The 26,114-nt window shown below is 46.6% G+C and overlaps 1 protein-coding gene across 3 annotated transcripts in view; it reads left to right on the top strand.

The window, feature by feature from the left end:
* The window catches only part of RIPOR1 (RHO family interacting cell polarization regulator 1), a 115,271-nt gene that overhangs the window by 4,196 nt on the left and 84,961 nt on the right, over window positions 1-26,114 (top strand). The window contains exon 1 of one of the 3 annotated variants that reach the window (XM_066636794.1): window positions 14,891-14,997. The exons of 1 other annotated variant lie outside the window; for it this stretch is intronic. Coding sequence is in view for 1 of the 2 variants with exons in the window: in XM_066636789.1 (XP_066492886.1) it covers window positions 16,473-16,476 (4 nt within the window). In the remaining variant the exon portion in view is untranslated. Of the gene's footprint in view, window positions 1-14,890; window positions 14,998-16,457; window positions 16,477-26,114 lie in introns of those variants that run through there. One more of the 3 variants, XM_066636789.1, reaches the window with a different exon arrangement.

Below are 26,114 nucleotides of genomic sequence, written 5' to 3'. Positions count from 1 at the left end.
GTGCTTGCAGTTTCATAGTTTATTCTCTTAGCTGTTTCATTATAACCCCAGGCTCTAGTATTTTGCCACTTTAACAAGGCAGCTAGATGAATCATGCCCTTTTCAGCAGCCACCTCTGCAGTCACCGAGGTGGGGCTCCTCATTCTTGTCTGTCGTCCACACCCCCTTCCACAACCAGAATTATATCAGCTTGTGCTTCCTGCTTCGTCTCCCACCCTTCACACACACACACCCCCCACTTCCACCTCCAGTGCTCTGGATACTGTCTTCTTGTCTCCTGAGGAAGACTGTGTGTCTGAATCGCTTGCAGCATTCACAGCTGTCCTAGTGTGAGAACAGATTGCACTTTGAAGCAATTTTGCCAAGATCGAGACCTTGAAATCGCCCATGATAAGGAAGAAACACTGAGCTGCACATTTGGTCTCTTTCTCTTTCAACTTTATGATTCCTTTAAATATAGAACAGGCACTATGTAGCCTGAATCCTTGCCTACAATTGTGATCGGTTTTGCATACACAGTATTAAAGGAAACATACAATGGCCCGAGGAGATTATGGAGCATGATTTAATGGACCTTGCTTTAATAGTCTTTGGAAACCACAGATGTTTTCTGCTTCATAAAAACTAGTCATATACATTTGAGCATGTGCACCTGCATTTATTCCGTGCTTTTGGATTGAATGGATGTTCAGCATTAACAGACAGCCCTTCCTTCCTCTTACTCTGTCAAATTGAGGTTTCACTGTATTCATTTCCTCTTATTCACTGGAAGATTATCTCATTGTAGCGCAGTGATGTTCAACCCTTTTCATCTCAGTTTTTGACAAGTGCTGCATTGCTGGTGGAGAGACTCGCATCCCCCAATGGCCCTAATAATTAACCTTCCCCAAACTCTTTCAGCACACTTGCAGACCTTTCGCAGCATGATGATTGAAAATAGCTGTTATAGCAACTTGATCTGACAGATTGGAGTTCCCTGAGTTGGAGAAATATCTATAAGGGTGTACTTCCGGGGTTTTTTCATTGAAGAGGGCTTGGTTTAAAGTCTTATGGGCTTTAGTATCTTATGATCCACCTCAAATTTTTGTATTGATCTCTGTGATGTATTTTCTATCAATGGTCCGTATTGCAAATGCAATACAGACAAACCTGAAATCTGTTTACCTGGGATGAGTGGCTTGGGCCGACAGCTACAACAACATTCTGGGAGCAACAAGTGGTCCAAATCTGAGGAAAATCAGTCCTGCAAAACCATTAACTCTGCCATTACTGTTTTATAAAGCCCACTCCACCCTGAATAATACCAATGGAAAGCAGCAGATGGCAGTAGCTCCAATGATACTTTCTGAGATGAGCAAATCCAATTTACCCAACTATTTCTTATATATGTTACCTGAACCTGAGCCGAACTCTCTTTATGCCTTGATTTTGGCACGTGTTCAGATCATGATGTCCCGTGGCCTGGGACATTAGCAAGGTAGAAAACCTGAATTTGACCTCAAGGGGTCAGCTAGATGTGAAGACGTATTTCTTTTTACATGTCTGCTCTTCGCACAGTTTACGTGTGAAGTAGGAGGATTTTTTTTCGCAGTAAAAGGACTGTCAGGGATGGGGCACTGAGCCCTCCTCCTCACATGCTTCGTTAGTTTGTTGCCTGTTGTTTTTCCAGCCCCTTTTCTCTGTCTTGACCTACTGGAGCCAGGAACTGAGGAAATTGGCTGGAGTCAAGGCTGGCCCAAGTCTTCCTGGTAGCCAATATGGTGGGCCAAACACTGTCCTCCCCTTATCTGGTAATGCCCCATTCTCTGCTCCTCCCGTTTCCTGGACTGGAAAAGATCCATGGGGAGACAATCTAGCCCACCACTCTCCTCTCCTCTCCTCCACACTTCCTCTTTTGCTCTGACCCCTCTTCCTTTTCCAATCCAGGGAGTAGGGAGCAGCAGTGGAGGTGAGTGGCGTAACAGAGGAGGGCATCCTCTGCCAATCTTTCGTGACAGTCGGTCTCATGGATGAGCCAGCCCAGGCTGGATGGACCGAGGGTGGGGAAGCAAGGGGCATAAGAGCAAGAGGCATAGTGACCTCTTGCTGTGTGCTTCTTTAACACGCAACCCAATCCTATCCACACTTTCCTGGAAGTAAGCCCCATTGACTCTATTGGGATTTACTTCTGAGTAGAAATGTACAGGATTGGGCTGTCAGACTCCACCCACCAATCCTCTCCTTGCATGATATGTGAATGGGACAGACAGGTGAATGATGGTTCCATCACATTGAGTTTGGCCCTAAGTATAAATCCAAGGGGAGGCTGCGCCGATCTTTGCTCCTTGATGAGCAGACCTCCATGGGAAATGTGTTTGCAAGCACAAGCTGGTTGCATTTGCATGTTACATTTTTGGTGAGTTCCATCTCTTTGTGCAAGTGTAGGTGGCAGGGAGAAGGATATGAATAAACCTAAATCTCTGAAAGGTGGGGTGGACATGGTTGGAGAGAAGTAAAATGAATGTGCGATTACGTAAGCGTCACTGGATGATAAGCTGACTTGGCCAAAGGAGAATGGCTTGTTTTATCATTTGTAAACATAGGAAAGAGCCGGAGAAAACTGCATACCAAAAGTGGGAACTGGCCTGGGTGATGTACACGGTCATCACTTCCTGTTAGCCCAGAAAATCTGAGTTTGCAACATTAAGTGTAAATGTAGAACTGAAGAACTTTAATTTCTGCACAAGCTGAAGATAGGGTCACAGCTGCTTGCAGAGCAGCTGCAGGGACTGGCCAACCTTCATATGAATGAGCTTTTTATGTGGGAAGTTCCCCGGGGTGCTTCCAGCATAGTTTAACCATTGAAACGCAACTTATTTCAGCATGGTTAAAAGCCACTCAAGGGCTGAATTGCTCACACAGATAAATGGCTTCTGCATGAACCCTTTCCTGTTTGCAAGCAGCACCCACCCACCGACCCCCAAAATGCACACAAAATGTATCCTACAGAGAAAACAAGCAGGGTGGAAGTATAAAGTATGTTGAGCCTTGGGATTTGGTGAGCAGGGGAACTTTGCACTGATATGTGCAAAGAAATGTGCAAAGAAATGTGCAAGAAATAAAAAGAGAGAAGTGGTGCTGGAAGGAGAACTGATTAAACTGAACACAAATACATAACAAGTCTCTTTAAATATGTCATATTCGGGGGCAATTGTAAATGTTAGTTCTCTATTCTCTCCTAGAAGCTTGAAGAGTTATTAGTTTTGGTTCTATCCTTCCTCCAAGCAGCAAAAGGCCGCATACCCCACAGTTCTCCTCCACCTTTTATCCTCACAATGGACCCTATAAGATTGCAAGACAGTGATGAATCCAAAGTCATCCACTGAGTGGGAGCTCTCCTGCTCCTTGAACAGCACCCAAATCCAGTGGTTCCAAAACCGTTTTAGTTCTGGGACCCACTTTTTAAAATGACACTCTATTGGGACCCGCCTAGGTTTACCAGACTTTTAAAAAAAGGAGATCGAGAAAGAAATAATATTTTATTTATTTATCATAATAACCAGGAAAAAAAAGACCCTGAAACGTTTGTCTCTCTATGTTTACACATGCTTGCAAACTGCAGGAACTGAGCTCTTTGCAGGGTAGTTAGCAGCTACCGTATCTGATTTTTTGAATAGCCTCAGGGCTTGAAGCAGTTACCTGATCTTTCTGTCACCCTTTGGCAACCCACCAAAAATCAGGTTGCAACCCACCAGTTGGTCCCGACCCACAGTTTGAGAACCACTGCCCTAATTATAATGCCACACTGGCTGTTAAGAATTGGCATTCCTTAAAAGGACTGCTTCTCTTGAAATGGAAGGTGGCGTTGTTTCATATGTGACCTCACCACTATTGACTGGACATCATCAGAACCAGCCCAACACCTCCCAACACAGGAGGCTGTGTTCCCAATGCTGTCTTCCTGACCTAACCATATTCTCCTCTCCTCCACACTTCCTCTTCTGCTCCATTTCCCATTTCTTTTTCAAATCTAGGAAGTGGAAAGAGGAGAAGCAATAGAGGTCGGCACCCTACCAACCTGCTGCCTGAGGTGAACATCTGAGTTGGCCTCATGGTTGGACCAGCCCTGGTCACCACTGCTATACAGTGGCTTTTCAACCAGTGGTACCTATTCCACCAGGTACTTCCAATCTGTTTCAAGGTAACATGATGTTGCGTTATTGCTGCGGAAACAGGACTAGCATGAGTCCATTGCCAAAAGAAAACTGGATTTTGTCATTTGGAAAAACTCATAGTTATGGAGGAGGAGAAAAAGGAGAATATAGTTTAATTAAATCTTCTCGAAGTCATCTTCTCTAGCCCCTACGTACACAGAGTGAATCACAACCTCAGTAGGGCTTACTAAACTGGATGGTCACTATTTGCCAGTGGTGGGAAGGGGCGAGATTATGTGGGGTTTGCCCCTTTTGCAGGAAACCAAGGGGCAGGGATTATCACATCAATGCTTTGTTCCTGGCCCTAATGTTAGTGTCATTCCTCTTGGCTGCACTTCCTCTGGGTTCAGGATGCTACCTTTCTGTTCAGCTGTTGTTCAGCTGACACAAATCATTGATCAAACAGTGTTTCAAGTAGAAGCTTTGCATGCCAAAAACTGCTGGGCACCAAATGTGTTGCACTTTGTCTCCTGGAAGCAGCCTGGCCTGATACATTCCACAGGCCATGAGTTTTTCCTAGCTGGGCTCTGAACGGATCCAGGTGATGTGAGCCAAGGCAGGCCTGGCTTTGTGTCTCCCCATCAGCCTTCCCATTCTGCAAGACACCGTTTCTGCAATGATTCAGAAACACGTGCATGTACAAAAACCCACACAGACATACGTGCATGTAGAACATCACGTGCACAAACAAGCCCGGAAATGCCACCCACAAATACTGTGACAGCTCTACATAAGCTCCATAGCAGTGTGCATTATCTTCAGCACATGACATGTGCATCCTCCAACAGAACAGAAGGCTACATATTCTGAGAATATGTGTGGGGGTGTAATGGTTGGCTGAGCCTCCACTGGTGGGCCCAGCTGCTTCTGCTATTCATATCAGAGTGAAGTTGAGAAAGATCCACAGTGGCCACTGAAGAAGCTGAGGAGAGGAACCAGCAAATGGGCCCCAGAATATTCAGAGAAATACACGCTCTCTTCTCTAAGAAACCGATCCTTTGTGTGACGGGGACTTAGATGCAGGAGAATTAGCATGCAGCAACCTCTTTCTGGCAAGGCCTCTTTACTGATGGAACATCACTCGACACAATGTCCCTGTTCTCCTGCAGCTCTCCTGCCTTGGGGAACAGCTGCAGCCCCAATGCTGAGGCTGCCAAGTGCTTATAACAGAGTTCAAAGAAGATGAGACATTCCTGAAGGATTGACCTCGCCAGGGCTCTTAGCCAAGACAGGCAGCGCAGGCAGCCTCCTGAATTTGCTGGAGTGGACCTGGTTCTCAGCACTGCTTCCAAATCTGGTATTTGCTGCTAATAGGACCTGGAGGGATCACTGGTGGACTCTACAACTGTGCTCTGTACTGTGAAGTTCATGTTGCCACAGTATAGGCTTGGAAAGATTCAGGGCCAGCCCAAGACCTCCTGGCACGTGAGGGGGAATGCTGGGAGTGACTTCATTTAGCGGATGATGGCCAGAAATAAGCACCTTGTTCTCACACAGAGGCTCATTAGCTGCAGAAAAGAAAATGTGCAAATCTTGTTCATATTTCCAAGATATGAGAGAGCCCAGTTTTCAAACTGGAAGAGCCCAATTAAAATGGGGGCTGGATAAATGGTTTCCGTGAGCTGTATTCGGCCTGCGGGACTTATGTTTGACACCCCTGGTCTAGCACTGATCTAGCACTTATCACTATTATGCTATTCATCACCAGTTATGCTAGAAAACATAACATAAAGAACATACGCGTTCTCCATTGTCCTCAGTATTCACAAACTTTCTTACCACAGGTAAGAAATTGCTAAAGGGTTAGTTCGTCCATGATAACAACTGAAAATGACAGCTTGGCAGGAGGTGCCCTCCTCTCACCACCTATCCTCTTCCTCTCACACAGGCTGGAGCTCAGTGTTCAAGTGTGTACTTTACATGCAGGTCCGAAGTTCAATCTTTGGCATCTTCAAGGCTGGAAAGTACCTAAAAACCTGAAGAGGTGCTGCTGGCGTGTAGAAATACTGATAGAGCACTGGTGTGACTAGCAGTTTCATCTGTCTGTGAAACCAAGGCAGGACTTCCTGTGCATTAGGGCCTGATACCAAGGCTGCAATCCTATGCATATTTACCTGGGAGCAAGCCCAACTGAACACAATGGGACTTACTTCTGAGTAGAACAGCATAGGCTTGGGCTGTAAATTCTGAAATAGGTGAAGAGCAACAATACAACATTGCATCCAACTATCTGCAGTTTATGTTTTGTTCATCACCAAGTGCAGCAATAGAGGTAGCTATTAGGACCTGCTTGAATAGATCAGTTTTCAAAGCCTATCTGAATACAGGAAGAGATGGAGTCTACCCAGGGTGGGGCATTCCACAGATTTGGAGCCAGTGACAAAATGATCCTGCTTTTCACGCCCATGTATCACAGGTCTCATGGTGATAGGTCCAAAAGTAGGACACCTGAAGCCAATCTTAGGGCGTGGACAGGTTCATAGGGGAGAACATAGCTCTTGAGGTGGCATCTAATCAGTGATAGCCCCTGCTTTGGGGGAGCTCCCTAGGACAATAGCCATCAGAGGGAGACAAATTGTGTACTTTCCCATGCTTTGGAAAGTGCATGTGTGTAGTAGCCACCCCAGACCCCCCCCCCACCATGGTGCTTGCCATGTGACCCCACCACTATAGTGTCACTGAAGGAGGGTTCTCACCTATCACCAGGTTCTCAGCTTTTCTCACTAAACACGATCAGTGTTACTTGGCCAGGAAAGTTAATCAATTTCTGCTCAGCCCACAGGCATACACATTTGATCCCTGATGTGTATATATATATATACAATGTTGGGGCAGAAATGGCTTACAGCCCAATCCTATCCACACTTTCCTGGGAGTAAGCCCCATTGACACTAATGGGACTTACTTCTGAGTAGACATGCATAGGATTGGGCTGCTAATCAGGTATTAGATGGGAGCAGTTCCTTCATTGCTAACACTATGCTATAGTTAGCAATGAAGTATCATATGTATATGATACTTGCATATGTATGATATGCATGATACGTATGTATCATATGTATGTGTTACTTGCATATGTATATGATACTTGCATATGAAGTATCATGTGATACTTGCATATGAAGTATCATGTGATACTTGCATATGAAGTATCATATGTATATGATACTTATGGAGCGGAATGATTCCAGAATTGAGTAAATACTTTGTTGGTTATAGTGATATTTTGGCTGTACTTGTCGTAAGAGGCGACTAAACAGCCACCGGGTAGATGGGACTCGCCAGCCTGGGAAGGCAGCTCATCTGAGAGAAGGAAAACTCTGATCCCAAACCTCCACTGCCTTGTGGCTACATCCAGTTATGGAAAAGGCTTCAGGAGTCAACCTCAAGGCAAAATCAGGAGCCGGAGTCCCTGAGGCAGTTCGTGGCTGAACACAATCATGTTCTGGCAACTCCTGTGACGCCGCTGGAACCAACCGTATTGGCCTCTGCCTTTCCATTGGACCATTTCAGCGACGTGGAGAGGGGGGATTTGCTGCATGGGTAACAGCCTATCCTCCATACCTTCTTTACCCAGGCTTCGCACACTGGAGAGGACACTCTGTTCCAGAACCACCATTCAGAGCGTGACACCATAGTCTTCCGAGACTGAAGGATGCCAACTGACTGATAGCTATAGTTACAGGTGGCAGGGCAAGAGATGACTCATGTATGTTGCTATTGTCTATTCTCCTTCTCACCCTCACCATGGGGCCCTGGCTTTATGGGCAATGATGGGGGAAAATAATAGCAGTGGTCTCCAGAACTTCCCCATCTGTGAGGTCATTCCTCTTTCTAATAGCTTCTAATTTGCTTCCAGTGTAGGAAAGGGAGAGAAGTACCTGCAGGAGTTAATTCCAGCAAAAAGTCACTATACAATATAGCAACTTTCACCCCTAGATAATTGTCAGCTGTCAAAAGATGGCCCTAATCACAGTTGATGAACTGGCATGTGTTGATTGCTACAACTCTGCCATGTGAAGTGATTCGAGATACTGCACTGGACAAGCATTGGACAAGCTACATCAAAACCAGCAATTAGTAGAACATTGCGGCATCAAATGGAATGTAAAAACATATTGCAAGGAATTTACACTGAGAGGGATATCACCTCTGATTGATTTGTGAAGCAATGTCATGGATGCTGTAATAGGAGAAATGATGAAATCATGACATGTTTTATAAGAAGGCCATGTCTTGCCCTTCTTGGAACTTCATTTAAGAGATGTTTACATCTCTCTTTCACACACACACACACACACACACACACACACCAAAATGCCTGCTGAGGCATGGGAAAAAAGAGCAAATACAAGAGCAAGAATGACTCATCTTGTGTTGCCGAAATTGGGATGATAAAGGGGTTGGAGGACACAGCAGCAGCCCCATGTGTCAGAGAGTGTGGGCAGAGAAAGTCCTCCCTCCTGTGGAGAAGGAATGTCTGCTCTTTGGGAGGAATGATAGCTAGCCTACAGTTTCCACCCTAAGGAGCGAAAACAAAATTAAATACAATAGCAGGCTTGCTTGCTTTCCTTTGGTTTTGTGCTCTTTGTTGGGAGGGCTGCCTCCCTGCTAATTCATTGTCACAAGATATGCTGAGGGTCACTAATGTGAAGGACTTTTAAAAGAGATCAGACAAATGAAAGGTAGGTCTATCAAGAGCTATTAGCAGATTGGATCATATCACACACCAGTCCACTTAAGTGGCTGCCACTGTGTTTCTGGGCTCCATTTAAGGTGCTGGTTTTAACCTCTAAATCCCTGGCACCAAGGTATTTGAAGAAGTGCCTTCTAGATGAACCTGTCCATGACCTTTGCTCCTCTATAGAGGGCCTCCTTTGTGTTCCTCTGCTGCTTGAGGTGTGGCAGGTGTCTGCAAGTGACAGGTTCTTCTTGGCTGTACCACCCAAGCTATGGAATGGCCTTCCTAAAGAAGTACACCTGGTCTCCTAATCCGGGTTGGCCCAAAGCCTCCTGAGGGGCATAGCAGTGCCACCCCCTTTTACCCAGTGGTACCTCTGCCATCTCCTCCATATCTAGATGAGTGGTCTCACCTCCCTGCATTACAATCTCTGCGCATGAACTGGAGGTTGTCCATGACTTTGTGTACCTTGGCTCAACGATCTCCGACACTTTCTCTCGATACCGAGCTAAACAAACGCGTCGGTAAAGCAGCTACTATGTTTTCCAGACTCACAAAGAGAGTCTGGTCCAACAAGAAGCTGACGGAACATACCAAGATCCAGGTCTACAGAGCTTGCGTCCTGAGTACACTTCTGTACTGCAGCGAGTCATGGACTCTCCGCTCACAACAGGAGAGGAAACTGAACGCTTTCCACGTGCGCTGCCTCCGACGCATTCTCGGCATCACCTGGCAGGACAAAGTTCCTAACAACACAGTCCTGGAACGTGCTGGAATCCCTAGCATGTATGCACTGTTGAAACAGAGACGCCTGCGTTGGCTCGGTCATGTCGTGAGAATGGATGATGGCCAGATCCCAAAGGATCTCCTTTATGGAGAACCCGTGCAAGGAAAGCACCCTACAGGTAGACCACAGCTGCGATACAAGGACATCTGCAAGAGGGATCTGAAGGCCTTAGGAATGGACCTCAACAAGTGAGAAACCCTGGCCTCTGAGCAGCCTGCTTGGAGGCAGGCTGTGCAGCATGGCCTTTCCCAGTTTGAAGAGACACTTGGCCAACAGTCTGAGGCAAAGAGGCAAAGAAGGAAGGCCCATAGCCAGGGAGACAGACCAGGGACAGACTGCACTTGCTCCTGGTGTGGAAGGGATTGTCACTCCCGGATTGGCCTTTTCAGCCACACTAGACGCTGTTCCAGAACCACCATTCAGAGCGCGATACCAGAGTCTTTCGAGACTGAAGGTTGCCAATATAGGTCTCACTGGAATTTGTTTTCATTCTGCTCTTGCTCTCGCTCTCTCGCTCTCTCGCTCTCTCTCTCTCTGTGTGTGTGTGTGTGTGTGTGTGAGAGAGAGAGAGAGAGAGAGAGAGAGAGAGAGAGAGAGAGAGGCTGTATGCCTCTGAATACAGGTTGGCAAGGCAATTATCTTAGTGGTCCCTGGCTGTATGTATTAGGATCACAGGCTTCCAGACGCTGTTACACTACAGTAGTGAAAACCTGATCACACACACAAAAGTGTGTAAGAACCAAGCCACAATGCATGCACAAGCATTTTTGGGACAATCTTAAGAAACCTAGCTCTGCATATGTCACTGGTCCATCCAACTGGATAGTTTACGACCACCTGGGCATTCCTACCTGCTCTTTGACCTTGTCAGGTATGCCTGGATACCCATTCAGCGGGTGCATGCAAATCTCAGCAAGCGGGCTGTCGAATGAAGTCTATTATCCTGACTGGACCCAAGGGAAGTAGACAAGACATCCACAAAGGACCACTTTGCCTGGCTATGTAGTCTTTCTGCAATGGCACTAATTTCAGAGTCTGTGAAAGAAGCTCTCCCTTCTCTTTAGGGATGTAAATGGGAAAAACAAAGGGAGCAAGGACAGCTCCATCATCACAGAAGCCCACTAATAGGGCATGCTAATAGCACACAGTAAAGAGTGTTGCTTCCCAGTGGGTTATTAATCACTGCCATTCTCTCCACCATTTCCCAGACAAAAATGTTTGCTGCACAATGCTTATTATCAAAGGTTGCCAAGGCTCCCCTCCTCCCATAAAACACATCACTGAAGGCTTCACAGTATTGATTTACTCTGCAATTGCTTGTCCCACACTGCTTTAAAAGGCAAAAGGTGTTTGTTCTGAGGTTAAAGATATGCTAGAAAAACATGGATGATTGTCCCAGAATTCCCCTTATCAACAATGTGCAATAGTTTCACCAGCATGTGACCCAGCTATAGGGCATCTTAGTTTTTGCGTGTTGATGTGCATATACATTCCAGCAAGGTGCAACCAGATTCAAATGGTAGTCAGATATTTAGCTGCTAATGACCCTAGTGGGGGAGCTGACCCCTGAAGAAGCCCAACAACTTACCCAAACAAAATTTTATAAAAGCATTTCCAAAAAGAAAGTAGGGACAGTGTTTTATCAGGGATGGGTATCAGAAAAAAGGGACTGTCTTTAGTAAAGCAGGACAGGTAGAGCACGTAGGATGCCCACTCCAAAAACTCTAACAAGGACATTCTTCTAGAGCAGGGGTGTCCAAATGTTTTGGCAGGAGGGCCACATCATCTCTCTGACACTGTGTTGGGGGTTGGGAAAAATTTACATTTCAAATTTGAATAAATCTGCATAAATGAATATATTAGAGATGGAACTTATATGAATGAATGAAGGGCTTGCAATCACTCTAGGCCTATAAAAGGTCTTGCACAAAGCAAGGCTGGCCTTTCCATCGCTGCCGCTGCTGCATCACAGATGGGAAATAGCAAGCAGTGGAGGGAGCCCTCATCCCACAACTCACGCAAGGGGTTGAACAGTTGCCCTCCTGTTGAGAGCAGTTGCGTAGGGCCTGGCACAGGCTCCAGCAAGTCTCTGGAGGGCCAGAGGCTCATTGGAGACAGGGGGCTCCCTGAGGGCTGGATTGGGAGTCCCTGAGGGCTGAAAGTGGCCCCCAGGCCAGGGTTTGGACACCTCTGTTCTAGCAAATACACTTAGGGCATTTCAACTGAGAACAAAAGGCGACTAAGGAGGGGACAACATGATAGAGGTCTGTAATTGTGGAGAAAGCCAAGTGGAAAGATTTCTCCTCCATAAAACTAGAATCCAGGGTTGTATAATGGAACAGACTTGTGGGAGATTCACAACAGACAAAAGGAAGTATTTCTTCACACAATGAATAATTTAATCTATGGAATCCACTGCCACAAGAAGAGACTAACGGCCACTAACCTACATGGCTTCAAAAGGGATATTCATAGAGGACAAGTACAGTTGTATAGTTCTATATACAATAGTAGTGTAGCTGATAAGCTGATAGCTAGTTTTGCTATATGCTACCCTTGAGGTTTGGAGGCATAAGATTCAACGTTCTTGTTGTCACCGTCTAGGGTTGGAGAGACTCAAGGCGAATGCCAGTCCTCATGCCAAATGACTCCCTTACCAGTAGCCTCGCCTTGCTACTTGTTCCACTCCTGAGCTTCCCAGAGTTGGCCTCTGTGGCACTCAGGATACTAAACCAGCAGCCAGTTGTTGGGTTCACAACTGCTACTTTCTTCCCATCCCACGACACTGGGCTTTATGAGAGCACCTCCTTCTTAGCCATGGCCTGCAATCAGCCTGCAGAAAAAGCACGTAGGTGTGACCCAGGCGGGTAGCCCTCCTTGGGTACTTGACCTTGGCAATTCTTGCCCTCCGTAGCTGGGCCATAAATTCCGGACAAATGATCTGCCCAGAGGCTCACAATGAGCCTCTTTGTGCTCTCGCTCCATACCAATGCGCTTAGTACTCAATAGTTGGACAGCTGCTGTCCATCACAATTAAACACAGACACAAATCCTACCCTCTGCGTTATAAGGAACTGATCAAGCCAGGCCCCTACTGGGCTGCCGTCCAATGAGAGCAGCTGCCTTCTTTCAGCCCTTGCCTGGGAGACCTGCGGATTGGAGGAAGGTGGAAACATGGAAACTGTAGCTGCAAATACTGCAAGAACAACAAAGCCAAGCCCTTGGAGGCTTGTGCTATAAATAGAGGCGCGCAAGGATGAGAGAGGTGTGCGTTTATCCCTCATAGGGGAAAACCTTACTAACTCACTTGGGCTCAGGCTCTTCAAAGAGCCAGCTTTCCAGGGCTGGCACACTGGCTGGCAGGCATCAGAAGACCGTTACATCCTGGATTTTAACACTGGAAAGCTTGCCATCTCTGAGTGGTCTTTGGGAGCTGAATTAAAGCAAAGAAAGCATTTAGTTCTAGGGTCGCTCTTAGACCTGTCTCCTGTTGCCCCAGCCTGTAAAAATGTTTGCCCTTCTGCTGCGTGCTGCAAGTTTTTCCATACCTAGCCATAAGGAATGGCCTGAGCATCAGTTAGCATTTGAGCATTAGTTAGGCTTTAAAAAAAATTTTTTTTAATCCTCTTCAAGGTAGCTGAGCAATTGACTTTCTTTATAGTGTATTGCATTCTGTCTATGAAAAGGAGCCCATCTCTACCAGGATAGCAAAACAAGACAACTAGGCGTTTTTGCAAGTAACACTCAGAGCACTTGAGGAACCTCTTTTGTAGGGTTACAGGGTACAGGACCAAATTCTATCCAACTTTCCAGCCCTGGTGTAGCTGTGCCAATGGGGTGTGTGCTACATCCTGTGGTGGGAGGATACTTATGGAGACCTCCACAAGTTAAGGGAACATTTGTTTCCTTGCCTCAAGGCTGCATTGCAGTTGCACCAGCACTGGAAAGTTGAATAAGATTGGGCCCACAAAAAGGTGGAACGGAGTGCCTTTACCTTTGACCACCATAAGGAAGGGGGGGGGGGAATTTGGACAGGTGCAGCTCAACCTGGAAGGGTTTAAAAAGCTGCACCTGCCCAAATTCCCCTACTTCTATACAGTGGTCAAAGGCACTCTGTCTCACTTCGTATCTGGCACTACCACTGTGTGCACGTGTGATTGTTGGTACTGGAAACACAAAGTGGACAAGAGCAAGGCTGCAATCCTATACAGTCCAGTGTTACTCAAACGGTGGATTGGGACCCACTAGGTGGGTTGCATGCCAATTTCAGGTGGGTCCCCATTTATATCAATATTTTATTTTTAAAACTTTAGTCTTGATGCTCCCAAGCTATGTGACTGCATTTGGGGAAATGTTACAGACCTGTACTTTAACAGGCTAGGATTAGGTTATATGCTTTTAACAATGATAGTAAATTGGACTTACTCCTAGGTAAGCATGGGTAGGATCACAGCCTAGGATTGTTACATAAGGATTTTTGTAACAACATTTTCCTGCTTGAGGATGTCACTTCCAGTCATGACTTCACTTCCAGTGAGTCCTGACAGATTCTTATTCTAAAAAGTGGGTCCTGGTGCTAAAAGTTTGAGTACCACTTTCTCAAGGTTTGAGAACTACACACTTTCCTGGGAGTTAGCTCTGCTGAACATAAGGAGATTTACTTCTGAGTAGATATGCATAGAATTGTGCTGTTAGTTGGATATTCGACAACCAGGGGGAATTAAAAAAAAAGAAAAAAGGAATAGATGTTCATGGATTTTTAACCCATTTCTGCCTGGCCCACAGGTGTACACATTTGATCCCTGTTGCGTATACACAACGTTGGGCAAAAATGGCTTAACCTGGAATAACAGGTGCGGGTAAAGGACTGATTGGAGGTGACGCCTATATTTACTCGGAAGTAAATCTCCCTTGCAAAGAGGACTGGACAGTCGCACGTGCGTCCAACCAAGTTCAGGGGTTTCTCGCCCACCCCCTCCCGGCTTTCCCAGGACCTGTTGAGACGTGTCGATGTGCGGGATGACTCAACACGTGTCGGGCGCACCCACAGTCGAGGGTCACGTCTGAAAGGTCTCAGGAGAGCAGGGGCGACCCTCTGCCCGGGTCCTGGGGTGGGCGCGAGGCTGAGCTGGGCAGGGGCGGAGGGCGTCCCGGGGGCCTGCAGCTCCGGCGGCAGACGCTCCACCCCGCGCTCCGCCCGGCGCTGGCTCCCGCTCGGCTCCTCCCCGTCCTGCTGCTCCGTGCGCCTCGGTGGGCGGCTCGGGGCGCCTGGCCAGCTGGCGCTGGCGAGAGTGGGTCGGGGCGGGCGGGCGAGCTCCGAGGACCGGCACAGCCATGTAAGTGCGGGATCGGGGCCGCGCAGAGCCCCCCAGCCAGCCTGGCGCCGCTCGCGCTCCGGGGAGCTGCCCAAGAGAGGCCGGAGGGCGCGGGGCGCTCCTGGCTTCTCCGGCGCCGCCTTGGCCGGGGAGGGATGCGCTGGGGCGGGATGCGGGGCTTTCCCTCGGCTCGGCAGGGCGCTTCTCCGCGGTGGCGTAGCTAGAGGGGGGCAAAGCACTAAGTTTTGCAAGGAGCCCCACCACTCCCCCCTCCCCTTCGGAGCCATTCCGGGCGGGGAACGCTCCCCCCGCCGGGAGTGGCTCCGAGGGGGAGGGGGAAGGGCCCCTTGCATGCTGCATTGAGGTTCAGGATCAGGTCCCAGGACCGTATGTGCTCAGGATCGGGCCCCCAAAGCGTAGCCTCTGTTTTGCTCCCACGCCCCCGGATGGCTCTGAAGGGGAAGGGGAGGGGTCCCTTGCACGCTGTGGTGAGGCTCAGGATCGGGCCCCAGGAGCATAACCTCCCTTTGCTTCCCCTGCCTGGAATGGTTCCGAGGGGGAGGGCTGGTGAGTCGCCCTGCAAAACTTAGCGCTTTGCCCCCCTCTGGCTACGCCACTGCTTCTCTCTTTCCTCTCCCAGTTTCCCCTCAATGGGAAAGGCTGTCGTCCCCCCAGCCTGGGAAACATTTGGGACTCCTGGCTGAGCGCTGGAGTGGGTGCCTCTTGACTCCCCAGAAGAAGGTGGCACAAGGGGATCTCCTGTCCTGATCCCTTAAGAATATTAAAGGGGCTCCTGTCTCCAGTTCCAGCTCTCTTGGGTCACTGCTGATGGGAGGCCTTTCTGGGAGGATGTCCTCCAAAGTGGGTGGCCCAACAGTGGTCTCATCACACCCAGATCCTGCTTGAAAAATGTGCTCCAAAGTTCTTTGTGAACTGTGAGTGGCATCTTCCCCTCTCCCCACCTCCCCAGTGGTCTCTCTCCTCTGATCTCCATAGTGGGGGGAGGGATGGTCTGGTCTCCAGACCAGTATTGTTGGCACAGTTGAGGGCTGCGCATAAAAACCATGTGCAGCAGTGGCAGTCATTGTTGCTCATCCACTTGCCACCCATGGGGTGGAACTTCTGCTTGCCTCAAAGTTCTGGTGGGGCAGTGCTTCTAAAGAGGGGTGTGTGTGTGGGGGGCAACTGAAAGTCACTTCCTGCGCTGTAGAATGTATCTGAGTAAGTGCCTTTCTTTTCCACCACTGTAAATAGCATTTTGCACATGTTCAGAGGCTCTCTTTTCTTATTGTGTTGCGTATTGCTGGGCCAATCCTGAAATCTGAGATTGTGGGACTAATCCTTTAGTCTGGGTTGATGGCTGAAGGGTGCATGTATGCCTGCAGCTTTTCTTCCAACTGTACTAGGAAATGGGGAGACCAGAGGCTGTGCTCCCAGCAAAAAATGAGTTGGGAAGAACTTGGAGGTCTGGACTGGTGGCTGAGGACGACTAGCACATGGGTTAGTGAGATCTGGGAGGTGGAGAGATACATAATAGAAGATTTGTGACCTACTTTGTGGGGATTCTCCCCCCCATCTCCAGCTCTGTTCTGTGATGTTGTGGGTGGGAGCCACGTTGGTCCTACCAGGTAATCTTCATTTTCCATTTCACAGCTGAGTAGCCACTCTCTGCAAATGCCTGATTAAATTTCCAGTTCCCGAGTGCGCTGTCTGCTTGCCAGTTGGCTGTGATTTGCCAGCCGACTGCCCGCTTCTGCCTGCAGCTTGTTGCATTATTTGTGTAATTTGCAGTGTGGGTTTCACAGCCTGCGCATTTAGCTGAAGAGGTTAGCAGGGTGTAATTTTCAGATGAAAAGCCTCCTGCGCCTTGCCTTTCCTGCCTGCTGTGACTTTTGATCCAGGGCTGACTGTTTTGCTGGGGTTGGATGAAAGAGAGTGCATGGAAAAGCGCCTAAAGGTGAACTTCCCATACCTTACCCTTTTTAACATAGAGTTGAGTAACACATTTAAGCAGCAGAAGAGCAGGGACATAACCAAGAGCCTGTTCAAGGCTGACCTTGAAAAGGGAAAAATTTGAGGTTTGGGACAACTTGACAACTCGAGCTGTGCACCAATTAATTGCTCTCCGAACATTTTTTTAAATAATTGAGACGCATGCATGGATGCTGTAAATCAGTGGTTCTCAAACTGTTAGCACTGGGACACACTTTTTGGAATCAGAATCTATTAGGACCCACTGGAAGTGATGCCATGATTGAAGTGACATCATCGAGCAATAAATTTTTTAACAATCCTAGGCTGCAATCCTACCCATGCTTACCCAGGAGTAAGTCCCTTTAACTATCATTGTTAAAAGCATATATGTAATAATCTGTTAAAGTACAGATCTGTAACATTTCCCCAAATGGTAGCATCAAGTCTAATATATTAAAATAAAATATTGGAATGAATGGGGACCCACCAGAAATTGGCTTGTGACCCACTTAGTAGGTTCCCTACCCCCAGTTTGAGAAATGAAAGTAGAAGAATAGCAGCATTACTTGTTTTCCTTCCTACTTTTTGTCCAGTCAAAATCCACCTCCAGCTGCTTTTCTATTTGTTGGCAAAAAAGATGCAGGGACTCTGAATCTTTTCTCATGTTGACTTAGAACAGTGGTTTTCAGCCTTTTTTGTCTCATGGCACACTGACAAGGGACTAAAATTGTCAAGGCACACCATCAGTTTTTTGACAATGGACAAGGCACACCGTGCTGTTGGTGGGGGGTCTGCATCCGCCAAAAGCCCTATTAATAAATGACCCTACCCCAAACTCCCGCAGCACACCTGCAGACCATTCGCGGCACACCAGTGTGCCACGGCACAGTGGTTGAAAATGGCTGACTTAGTTGTGTTTTTCCAAGAATCGGGGGACAAAATTCCCTTCTCAATTTTTTTGCACAAGTGCATGCTTGTTTTCTCACCCAGATGGAGAGAATAGGAAGAGAATCGGTATGCCCCTCTGCTAGTTCAGCCTCTGAACACACTATTGTGTTTGTAGCGTACAATATTGAAGAATGTAAATATTATAAAATACAATGTTTTATTGTGGTCTGTAGCTTCCTTTGTGACTTTGATACTTGATCTTGCATGCTTGATTTATTCCTGTCACAGAAGACAATACCCTTGCGCACACGGGATCTATCAGTCTCTGTATATGTATTCATCCTGTTCGCAAGCAAATAAAAACAAATTGGTATCTTCTCCATTTACTTAGGAGCTTCTTAATTTTAAGAATAACTGAAGTGCCTGATGCCCAGCAAGCCACGAAATCTGGCCATGGGCCCCTATGCGTGGTTCTTATATCTTGCCTCTCTCATGTGAGAAAAGCAGCTTGAAGTGCCAGCTGAGAGGGCAAATATCAAGACCAGCCTCAGCAGCCCCCCTTCCCACTTTCTTGACTCTTGGTAGCTGCCTCCAATGATGCTAAATAAAATGCCAGGCGTGACTCATACACTTCCCATGTAGCATCTAGCTTGACTCCCCGCCTCTGTTGCAGTTTGCTGAGGTCACTGTTAACCAAAGGAAAAATGTAATTAAGTGTTTGGCATGGCAGTTATTCAGGGGAAAGTGCATTAATATTGCATTGTTCATGCAGTCCATAATCAGAATGTATTTTTCCTTGCAAAGAGGGTTCTGTTTGATGGTTCTGTGAGGCTATCCCACAAGTTGGCTTTCTCAAAAGGAGGTGACTATTCACTCTGTGGTGAACCTCTGTGGAAAAGTGCGGAGGGGGACCCTCAACCTACAGTATTTTTAGGAGCAAGCTGTTCAGAAGTGGGTGGGTGAGGCTCATGGTGCTTCTTCAGCCATGCTCCTACATGCCCCTCTGTTTGACCCATAAACAGCTCGTTAAGCTGAAGTGGCCTTTTTTCCAAATGTATGTTTAGAGAATATGTGATGGAAGTGGGAAAGAGGTGATAGACTTACAGCCTGAGAACAGAACCTAGTGGTAGGTATGGATCTCTACACACATGGAGAAGGAGGAGCAATATAGTATTAGAATGTGTTTGACCCAGGACTAATACATTGTGTTCGCTTTCTGAGTCATCCTTTCAACAGCCCTGCAGAGTAATTGGTAGTACCCTTGCATTGAAGACAGGGAAGACTGAGAGGTAGTGGCTTGCTTGAAGCCACCAAACGTATTCGTGGCACAGGCCAGATTTGAACTGGGAAAATCTCGGTTTGCAAGGTCAGTCTCTCAGCCCCTATGCCACACCAGCTCTTGGTGCAGCACAAGGTTGCACAGCTGTACTGTTGGGCATAGAAATACTAGGCTAACTTCCTTCTCCCTCCCATACCCTTCATCAGTGATTCCTTAACTTGCTGGGGTCACAGTAGTTCTGCAACCTCTTCTTCCCACCATCTTGGATCTCTCAAACTCTTGTTGGATCCAAGATGGAGACACCCAGATTTCTCGATCTCATGAGATCCAAGATGGCAACTTTGGGAACCTCTTCCCTGCATGCTGAACTGCCTTCCTGGGCACTTCTGGTCAGTGGTGTTCCCAGAGGGGGGGGCACAGCGTTATGTTTTGCAGAGCGCCTCGATATGCCATGTAAGCTGCACTTCTCCCTTGCTGTTGGAGCCATTCCAGGCCTAGAAAAGCCATTCCAGGCCTGTTGGGCCTCTTCAGCCTGGAAAAGAGACGCTTGAGGGGGGACATGATTGAGACATACAAAATTATGCAGGGAATGGACAGAGTGGATAGGGAGATGCTCTTTACACTCTCACATAACACCAGAACCAGGGGACATCCACTAAAATTGAGTGTTGGGAGAGTTAGAACAAACAAAAGAAAATATTTATTTACTCAGCCTGTGGTTGGTCTGTGGAACTCCTTGCCACAGGATGTGGTGCTGGCGTCTAGCCTAGACGCCTTTAAAAGGGGATTGGGCAAGTTTCTGGAGGAAAAATCCATTATGGGGTACAAGCCATGATGTGTATGCGCAACCTCCTGATTTTAGGAATGGGTTAAGTCAGAATGCCAGATGCAGGGGAGGGCACCAGGATGCGGTCTCTTGTTATCTGGTGTGCTCCCTGGGGCATTTGGTGGGCCGCTGTGAGATACAGGAAGCTGGACTAGCTGGGTCTATGGCCTGATCCAGTGGAGCTGTTCTTATGTTCTTAAACTACAATTCCCAGAATGCCTTGCAGGTCTCTTGTTATCTGGTGTGCTCCCTGGGGCATTTGGTGGGCTGCTGTGAGATACAGGAAGCTGGACTAGATGGGCCTATGGCCTGATCTAATGGGGCTGTTCTTATGTTCTTATGTTGTGTTACTCTTGCCACCCAGAATGGCTCTGAAGGCATTGGAGAGGGGCAGCTTACATGGCACATTGAGGCACCCTGCAAAACATAGCACTGTGCCCCCCCTCTGGGAACGCCGCTATTCCTGGTCAGTGTCTCCTGGTGCTCCTGCCTTCTAGGGTTGGCAACTGGAGAGAGCAAGCAAGCATTCTTTCCTTGCGGAAATCTGTGGAATGCTCTCCCTGAGGACACTCACCTGGTGCCTACTTAGATGTCATTCTACTGCTATATGAAGGTCTCTTTATTCCCTCCCCCCCCCACATTTAAAATCCTTTTACCCACCCTTGTCTTTTTAATCCACTACACTTTTGAGACAACAAAGAGCCTTATTAATGCCACAGTGACACACAGTTTATTTCAGCCACTTCAATGAAGTGGCCTTGTCTCTAGAACACAAAAGCTCGTGCTGAAATAAAATGGTTAGTTATTAAGGCATCACAAGGTTCTTTGCTGCTTTTGCTGCAACAAACTTACTGTGGATGCAGGTTTTTCAGCAGGTTTTAATCACTCTTTTTTTTCCTGCTGTGGTGTTGTGTGTGTGGATTTTTTGGAGCATAGGAGTCACCCTGAGAGCACTTTCATATTGAAAGGGCAAGATGATAAATCTATTCAATAAAGCAAACAAACATGGATGTTTCCACCTAGTCTTTGTTATGTCTGCAATCAGTAAACAGAAAATGAAAAGGAATTTCTCATGGCCGGATTATTCTTCGAATTCAAGGTGGATTTACTATTGCTTGGGGGAATAAAGGTATTCTCCTACTTCCCCCCCCCCCCCCCCCACACAAGGGTAGCTGCATATTTAAAAGAAATATTTGTTGTGATGAAAGTAAGGTATTGCTCGTTAAGCCACTGTGGCATGCTCGCTAAACATGTTCATTTGTTACAGGAATCTTTGCGCCAGAGCATCTCTGTCCGCCTTCCCTTGCTTGTGGCCCACAAATAGAAAATCCAGAGTATAATTTGGATGGGTGACTGTTCAGTGTTTAAGGTTCTTGGCTCAGTGTGTGGGTTTGGGCTGGAGACAGTGAACAGGGTAATCTGCTAGATTTTATACTTTCTGAACAATGGGGTGCAGCCATTATTTGCTCTTCTTCACCCCAGATGCCCTGGGTGCAGCTTAAGATCATGTTTAGCATGGCCAGTAAAAATGAGTTTGCATAAATTCTCCTGACTTGATTTTAAGAACAAACTTTTAGGGGGCCATTTCACCTCCCTTCTCCATTTTTTTTGTTTTGTTTTCCTACCATTTAGCCTGATTAAGGGCTTTGTGAATTCTGAAGGTCACCTCTCAAGATTTTGCATTATTTCGGTTGGTCCTAGCAAAGGTAGTCCTTCAACAACGTGACTTTGGGGTTTACATGGCCACTACGTCTTTGTTTTTTAAATTTTTTTTAAAGAGGTCTGATTCTACATTCTCTCTCTGAAAGCTGATTAAATTGCTTCAGTAAGCAAGTCAGTTTACATAAGTGTCCTTAAACCACCTTGACCAACTTCCCACTCTTGAAACTTTTTGGGGGGAAAAATGACTTTTTAGGTGTGAGCTAATGAAAAATGTCTCCATTTTAAAGATGTACCAAAACAGAGGTGTTCTCTCTGTCGTTGGGGAACTAATTACTCTCATCTGATTTCATGTTATGTGCACCTCCCAACAGCTAGAGGCAAGGCACAAGTCTTGGTTTAGTAAGGTGGAGTGAGCTAAAGATTTGTACCTCACTAAATAATTTCTGATGACTTAAACTTAATTGTCTCAAGTGGCAGGATTGCTGAACTCTCCAGAATTCCTACACATTCCCTGAGGTAGGCTGTGCTGCTTTTGGGTGTGCGTGGCAGAGCTGACCTTGCCATTTGCAGGTGCCTGGGGCTGTGCTTTGTAGAGAGGAGTCTTACTGTTCAGAAAGTTGACAGTTGTCCTTTGGCGCACCTGCTGCCGCCTGGGGACATCAGTGAGAAATGTCTGATTTTATAGGAAGGGAAGAACAAGCCTGGAAGGTAAGAAAGGAAAAGCAGCGTCATGGCAGGTAGAGGTTTGAAGGTGCCCACCTGGCCTCAGGCCAAATGTGAAGCATAGTGAAGGGTGCAATTTAAATACTGTAACAAGAGGATCAAGGCCAGATCTGTCAATGGAGTAGCCATTTAACTGGGAAAGTGTTGCTCTCCCCTCTTCCCTTTGTCATTTGCAGTGCTGTTATATAAAGGACAAAGGAGAACTTGGTGCTGCAGGACGAATATCTTGCAAGAACCTCCAGTGCCATTGGGAGGTTTCCTGGATGGTGGTTCAGTTTTCTTTGGCACTTGAATTCTTGGCTGTGGCTGCCTATATAAGGAGGGGCACAGAGCGTTTTTCAGTTTCTAGAGCAGGGGTCTCCAAACCCCGGCCCAGGGGCCAGATGCGGCCCGCAGCAAGCCTCTTTCCGGCCCATGACCTCTTTCCAGCCCTTGTCCCCTGAAAGCCTCTGGCCCGCTCAACTGAACATGACCAGAACTGTGCTCTGATAGTGTCTGGAGGGTGTTCTGAGGGCCAGAGAGGTTGAATGAATGAGCTCAATTCATTCATTTATTCACTCATCTAAGTTCTATGTCTAATTTATTTATTGAAATTTTACATTTAAATTTTTTTCTGGCCCTCCATACAGCGCCGGATATTTGATGCGGCCCTCTGGCCGAAAAGTTTGGAGACCCCTGTTCTAGAGTCTCAGGCTTCGGTTATGACATACCTTCTTCTAAACTGCCTTGGTTGGGCTTCTTTAGTCTACTTCAAGACCAGATCAGATGTTGGACACAACTGTTGTGTGTGAAATATGTGCTGACCCCATTCACCTATAAAGTAGGTTCTAAAATGGGGGGGGGGGTTTCTACTATGCATATCAAAGAGCCATTGAATGGGTTACGTATTTGTTTACAATATTTTAACCTGCCTTTCCCTTTCCACGAGGAGGGGGCAGAGTGCTCAAGGCAGCTTACAGAGGAAGTATAGATGATGTCAAGAGAAACAATGGAGAGAGAAGTGAAGACAGAAGGCTGGGACTGTGGTGGGTATGAATCTGAAAGTGAGGCTGTTACTTGGTAACGTTAACCAGCTTGATTAGCAAAGCAGAACTTGAATGCCTGATGCAAAACAAACAACAAAAAAATTGAGATGCTGAGGATGAAAATGCAGAGAGGGGAAAAAGCAAAGTACTGTGTGAGGAGAGCAAATTTAACGACCTTTCAGCAATCCAACTGTTAACACAAGATGGACTTGCATTAAGATGACATCGTATTAACCTGTATTATGCATGCCTCCGTCATCACTGTAGTCCTGGTCTGACTGGGAGCACAGATACTTTGGTAATTGGCAGACCAGAGGGATGCCTTTTCCTGTCTTATTTTTGAAAGAACAGTCCACAAAGATCCATGTTTTCTAGATCTGCATTTAATGTTCATATTTTTAAAAACCTGATTGCTGAAATACATCACACCTGCTTCCTGTGTGACACTGTGAATCCTATTAACAAGTCCAAATAAAAGTGCTAGAGGTTTTTTTTTTTAATATATTTATGGAATGTATTTGCATGTATTCCATTAGGTGCCTGTCTCAGAGCTTGGTCTTGGGGATATATATGATACAGCTGCCTTGCTAAAGTAAGCTGGTCTGAATGGTGACTACCTGGGAGCCTTCGGTGTGCCTTCTTGCATTCCTTGATTGGGGGGGGGGGGCAAGACAAGCATAACTAAGTTTATGGGTTGTGGCGTAATTGTTGCCTGGGAAATCACCTGTCTGGATCTAAGGCACATCATCCTGGCAGAATGTCTGCACGTTGGCAGATGGACAGGAACTTGTTCAGCAAGCATCTTCCATGTTCTCTTTCTTGCCAAGTGCAGCTTGTTTCTCTCTCTTTCTCCCCCCCCCCCCCCAGCTCAGGTTGTTGTTGGGTGACTTGGTCCTGCTGGCTTTTGTCTGGTTTTCACAAGTGGCAGCTGTGGCTGGATTTTCTCAAGCTCCTTCTGGTGTCTGGAGGAGAGGCAGGCAGGCTTGCATGCCTCCAGGGGGTGGGCAGCTTCTCCTGTGCCTGCACTTGGATAGCTTGCTGCTCCAGAGAAGCAATTTGTGCATGCAGCTAGGTGCACAAGGAGGAAGGTAGGCCTGTTGGAAACCAACTTCCAAGGAGTTTTTTTCCTGCCTGCTTGTCAAAGTGTGGGAATGAATATGCTCTGCTCGGAGCGTGGGAGGATGGAGGCCAGAATGTGAAGCCAGATTGGAATGAAACACCTGAATGTAGTGGTTCTTGAAAGAAAGAACCTTCTTTCAAATTGTAAAAATCCCTGTTTAATAAGGGATTTAGATAAAGCCTGCCTATGTAAACCGCCTTGAATAAAGTCTTGAATAAAGACCAAGAAAGGCAGTATATAAATACCTATTATTATTATTATTATTATTATAATATCTGGGGCCCTGGCGCTGCAGTATTTCTGCAGCAGCTCAGCTCAGCTTTGCTTCTTCTCCCATGGATATTTGGGAACTTCTACAATTCTTTTTGTCCTGATGCTGTATTTTATTCCATGACACAGGCCCAGGCACGTAACTTCCTGCTTCTGCCTTCAGTTTGGACATCTGCCGTCCAGAAGAGACAGGAGATTATTAAAAGCCACTTCCTGTGACTGTGTGCTCCTGCTGATGTTGGGTAGTTTATTTGTTCTTGCTGCATTTTATCTAATACTGCCTTAAAGCACTCTCTTCCTCTTTGAGGTTCTCAATGTTATTAATATTTAATCCTATGGGGCCAAGAAAAGAGCCAATCTCCTTTTCTCGTATCTTTATGATCTGGTCCAAGCAGCAAGACAAACAAATCTTGGAACTTTTCGTAGTCACCAGTCTAAATGCGTCATGCTTGGCACGGATACTCAGTTGTCTCTTTGGACTTTTGGAGACCAAAAGTAGAGGTTCAGACTGAACAAAACTGTTGGCTGTCCTTATCAATGGAATGCTGCCTTAAGAAGGCCACAGACAAGTGCTTGGTGGAAAGTGAATTTGGTACTGGATATGTGAAATTCTGAAATTTGGGCTGGGATGCTCTGAGGCTTTGGACTTTGGAACTTGCAATGATTTTTTTGCTGCCTGTGTTGACCACCCTTTCCTTATCACAGCGCTATTTGTGTCCTGCATTGAATAAAGCAAAAGAATATTCCTGCAAAGGAGAAGCCCACATTCTGTGTGCTCTGAAAATCAATCACATGTTTGTATACAGCAGTGTTTCTTAAACTGTGGGTTGGAACCCACTAGAGGTCCTACATATAAAATATGTATTTTATTTTTAATGTATTAGACTGGATGCTATCATGGAATGTGACTGCATTTGGGAAATGTTACATATCTGTGCCTTTAACTGCCTACTATCTGTATGCTTTTAACCATGATAGTCAGTGGGGCTTACTGCCGGGTAAGTGTGGATAGGATTGCAGCCTTTGGGGTATCTGTGGGATTTTTTTTTAAACAGATCAGCAACTGCTTGGGAGGGTTAGGAGAATTCTTTATTTTAAATTATTAAATTTAAGCTTTTAATTTGCTTGCTTAATTACAATTGATTTGATTTAATTATTCATATGGTGGATGTTAAAAATTTTCCTGCTTGCTGATGTCACTTTGGGCCATGACGTCACTTTCATGGCATCATTTCTGGTGGTCCCAACAGATTGTCATTTTAAAAAGTGGGTCGTGGTGCTAAAAGGTTTGAGAACCACTGGTATACAATACTTAAGCTGCTCTGCGGCAACTGTTTCATAGGGAAAAGTCAAAATATTCCTGTAGGTGCT

The sequence above is a fragment of the Tiliqua scincoides genome, chromosome 9, assembly GCF_035046505.1.
Source record: "Tiliqua scincoides isolate rTilSci1 chromosome 9, rTilSci1.hap2, whole genome shotgun sequence".
Classification (NCBI taxonomy): Eukaryota; Metazoa; Chordata; class Lepidosauria; order Squamata; family Scincidae; genus Tiliqua; species Tiliqua scincoides.
Note: the sequence above shows the minus strand (reverse complement) of the source record. Positions and strands in the feature narration are given on the sequence as shown.